This window comes from Caenorhabditis briggsae (genome assembly GCF_000004555.2).
Source record: "Caenorhabditis briggsae complete genome, chrIV, whole genome shotgun sequence".
NCBI lineage: Eukaryota > Metazoa > Nematoda > Chromadorea > Rhabditida > Rhabditidae > Caenorhabditis > Caenorhabditis briggsae.
Window position 1 is genome coordinate 14,054,803 of NC_013487.2, and position 4,172 is coordinate 14,058,974.

The 4,172-nt window shown below is 33.5% G+C and overlaps 1 protein-coding gene across 1 annotated transcript in view; it reads left to right on the forward strand.

Annotated features, from left to right (window-relative positions):
- The window catches only part of CBG15641, a gene marked incomplete at both ends in the record, with an annotated part of 7,345 nt that extends 3,754 nt beyond the window's left edge, over positions 1–3,591 (forward strand). Inside the window, 4 exons of the mRNA XM_002640725.1 lie at positions 1,487–1,614; positions 1,875–2,036; positions 2,443–2,506; positions 3,469–3,591. Coding sequence (XP_002640771.1) covers positions 1,487–1,614; positions 1,875–2,036; positions 2,443–2,506; positions 3,469–3,591 — 477 coding nt within the window. The remainder of the gene's footprint in view (positions 1–1,486; positions 1,615–1,874; positions 2,037–2,442; positions 2,507–3,468) is intronic.
- Positions 3,592–4,172: the final 581 nt, after the last annotated feature.

Below are 4,172 nucleotides of genomic sequence, written 5' to 3' on the forward strand. Positions count from 1 at the left end.
TTGAAAAAGAAGAAAATTCAAAAAAAAAGTGCCGCCGGGGGACGAGGATTTTCAGTGAGAAACCTAGGCCACGGCAGTGGGCGCCTTTCCTACGTGTCAAATTTTCCGGATTTTTTTCAATTTCATGTCCGGCAGGTAAAAAACGTAAAAATCTACTGTCGGCGACTTGAAAAAAAGGCTGTCAGGTGCCGTGGCCTAGGTTTCTCACTGAAAATCCTCGTCCCCCGGCGGCACCTTTTTTTGAATTTTCTTCCTTTTCAACGCCGTTTTTCGGGGATTTCGGATTTTCTTTGAATTTTTTCGCAATAATATTTGAAAAATAGATAACTTTTAACACATTTTAATGCAATAAAAATTTCTGGTCGGAGTCCCCCTTTAAAGCTCTATTTTTGTTTAGTATACTCTAAAATTTTTCAGACAAATCGACAAATTTTGGACCACTTTTTTAGTGCTTTAAATTCGTGCAGCCACATCTAATCCGTCACTTCATCAAATTTACATCCGAAACATTAGATCGACAATTGAAACAGTAAATATTTAATCGAAGAATTTTATTTTTTGATGAGGTTTTATTTTTTGACGAGAATTCGTACATATTTTTGCCTAATGATGTACAGTAATCGGTGTTTTTTTTCTTTCTAGACCTCGTCGTGGATACTTCGGCCCCGGCTACCAGCTTTTTCCCTCATACCGCCACACTTGCTTGTTTTGTTGACAACTGTTGCGGTTTTTTGCTAAGATATCAAAGTTACTGTTTCAAATATTTCAATTAGAATTTACTAGTCTAATACGTTTTGATAATGTAGCGATTGTGGACGAAACAAAATCTATGCTTTCAGTGTTTCTCTTTCAAAAGTCTGGATTTCACTGATTTATGTTCAGGAAATCGCAATATTCCTTATATATAAAACGCTAGAGGCGTCTGTCTGTCCCTTTTTGAGAATTTGTATAGAATAATAATTGAAACAGTAAATTTAGAAATTTAAAGAAATTTCCCCTTGCAAATGATCTGAAATCCTTCTGGAAAAAAACTACTCTCGAAAATCCAAAAATTACTGTTTCGAACGGTAGATTTGGAACTAGCTTAATGCATTAAACTCGATCCAAATCTAGTTAAAATACGTTTAGATAGTGATTGGTTTTTGGCATGTTTTTGTGATGAAAACTGGAAAAAGAGGTGTCTTCCAGAGATAGGGAAATATCTGAAAAACTACGAATTTTCAAAAAATTCTATAAATGCAAAGCTTTTAATCTAGGTCTGTTTTACATTCTCCACAATTTTCAAAGTGATCGGAAACCTCAGAGCCGAGTTAAAGACTCCTGAAAATGACCGAAAATCAACTGAAATGTGTTCCAGTTTTGGGGAACTTGAAATATTCGAAGAGTGCGAAATTTGTTTTAAAAAAATACAGCCAAATACAGCCAATTAAATTTTTAACCGACATCACAATTTTTTTGGTAAAATTGAAACAGTAAAAATTTTCAGCTGGTCCCAATGGTAATTCTCATCTCAGCCCTCTTTGCTCTCTGCTGGCTTCCATTGCTCATCCTGATCAATGTGATTCCAGAATTCTATCCAAATATCAACAGTTGGGAATATATTCTCTATTTGTGGTGAGTAAATGAAGGTGGTTCATTAAATTCCAAGTATCGATAATTGTCTTAAACAATTTTTTTTGCAACAGTACAAAATTTTGATGTTCCGAATTTTTGATTTTCTGAGAATTGGAGGTTTGGAAACTTTAAAGGCTCATATCTCAAAGACTAGAAACCCTACAAAAAATTTGTCAACTACATAAATGATCACCGGAAAATTTCCTACCTTTTTGTAGTTTTTTAGCTCTTTTCATTTTCAAAATAACCCAAAATTCCAGGTGGTTTGCCCATGGGCTCGCCATGCTTCACTCCATCGTCAATCCAGTGATTTATTTCATTCGAAACGCCCGTTTCCGAGAGGGATTCTGTTATTTCTCATCAAAATTATTGCCATGTGTCGTTTTCAAAGAATTCCGACTTTTAACGGATAATAGCAAGAGGTAACTTTATTTTTAAAAATTTTCAGGATTTCCAGATTCACCAAAAAATGCATACCGTATCTCCTCTAAAAGAAGCTCGCCCGAACTTTCCACTTTAAGTTCAATTATCTCGATTACTGTAAGAGATATAAAAAATGTGGCAACTGATAAATTTTTTATCATGAAGTCACCAATTTTTTATCAGTTGAAAAAATTTTGACATCTTGCACAGGAATCGAGATAATTGAGCTCAAAGTGGATGGTTCGAGTGGTCTTCTATTGAAGGAAGTACTGTAATTTCAGTTTTTTTTAAATAATTTTTTTGCAGTTCATATTCGGTTTCCCTCATATTTTGAATTTTTCAAGTATTTGAATTAACCCAAAAACCAAAAAATCGTTCAATAACCCATCAAAATTGCATATTCAGTTTCCGAAATCGTTCTCGTTTCTCTGGCGTCATAAACCCGGCGTCGTGTGATGAAAAATCTGCTGTAAGATACCGTAACCCGAGAGATTTTAGTTATTTTTTGTTTTTTTTTAATTTGGCTGCCTCTGAAAACGCTTTAATTTTTTTGCTTGGCTTTTTTTGCACCTAATCTGATTTTGTGCCTTTTTAGTTACTAAATGTCTTAAAATTCAGAAATTCAGAATTCGAAAAAAACTGAAAATAAGATATTCTAAAATTCAGGGAATGTGAAATTCTAAAATTCTGAAATTCTGAAATCTGAAAATGCTAAAACTTGAAAAGTACCAAAAAAGTTAACTGTTTCAGTTTTTGATTTTTTTTTCATAATTAAACTTTTTATCAATGAAAAAGTCCTATTTGTATTTTTGAGTCAATTTATCTCGTTTCCTATGAAAGATATCAAAAAAACTGTCAATTGATAAAATGTTCATCATTTTATCACAAACATTTCATTAGTGGACAAAGTTTTGGTATCATTTTTAGGAACTGAGATAAATCTGGTCAAAGTTAGATGGTCTTTTATCTTTAAACTAGATTTTGGAATTTTGAAATTCTTCAAATTCAGAGTTTCAGAATCTTAGCATTTCCCATAGTTTCTGATTTCCCGAAAATTCTTAACTTTTCTACTTATCTCTAGTAGCAACAATAGTGACGCTTAAGTTCCAGTAATCCACATTTTGACAGTGTTTGCACATCACGTCAATCTAGAAGAATTCCTGTACCCTTGAAACCGTGTTTCCTCTAATAGAAACCCATCCGAGTTGCCAACTTTGAGCTCAATCATCTCAATCCCTATGGAAGATATCAAAAATTTGTCAACTGATAAAATCTTTATCCTACTATCACAAAAATTTTATCAATTGACAAATTTTTTATATCTCTCATAGGAGTTGAGATAATTGAGCTCAAAATGCACGCATAGGATGAGCTTCTATTAAAGGAAATACGGTAATCCCGAAAATTTCAATCCAAAAGTCGATGTTTCAGACACCGTCTTCGCGACATTCACGAGGTGGAGGCCTTGACCGGCAAACATTCCGTTCGGCTCGTTTCTTCGAAGCACGACCGCTTGTCGTCGTCCGAAATCACTCTGCCAATTCTCTCGCGTAGCAGTTTTTCGCGGGTCCTCAAGAAAATTGATCTACCGTGTACTTGAATTGATTTTCGGTTTTGTTTTTTTTATGGAAATGTGTGTCAGAAACTAGTAAAAAGAGATATGCGACTTTAAACTCGAAATCTGAGCTACTTAAGATCACAACGTTTGCGCTCAATTATCTCGGTTTCCATAAGAGACACGAAAGATTGGTCAACTGATAAAATGTTGCTGATAATATAATAGACATTTTATCAGTTGACATACTTTTGATATATATTTTAGGAACTGAGATAACTGGGGTCAAACAGAACTAGGAGCTTTATTGAACGAAATAACTTCTGTACTTGAACTTTGAGATCAATTATTTCGGTTCCCATAAGAGATATCAAGTAATTGTCCACTGATAAAATGTTCGTCATAATATCAGCTACATTTTATCACTTGAAAGATTTTTGATATCATTTTTATAAATTGAGATAACAAAAGTACTATTAAAGAAGTTCAAAACTTTTATTTGAAATATCTAGAAACTGCAATTAATTTTTTTCAAATTAAATGCTCCCACTTTGATCTCAATTATCTCGGTTCCTATAAG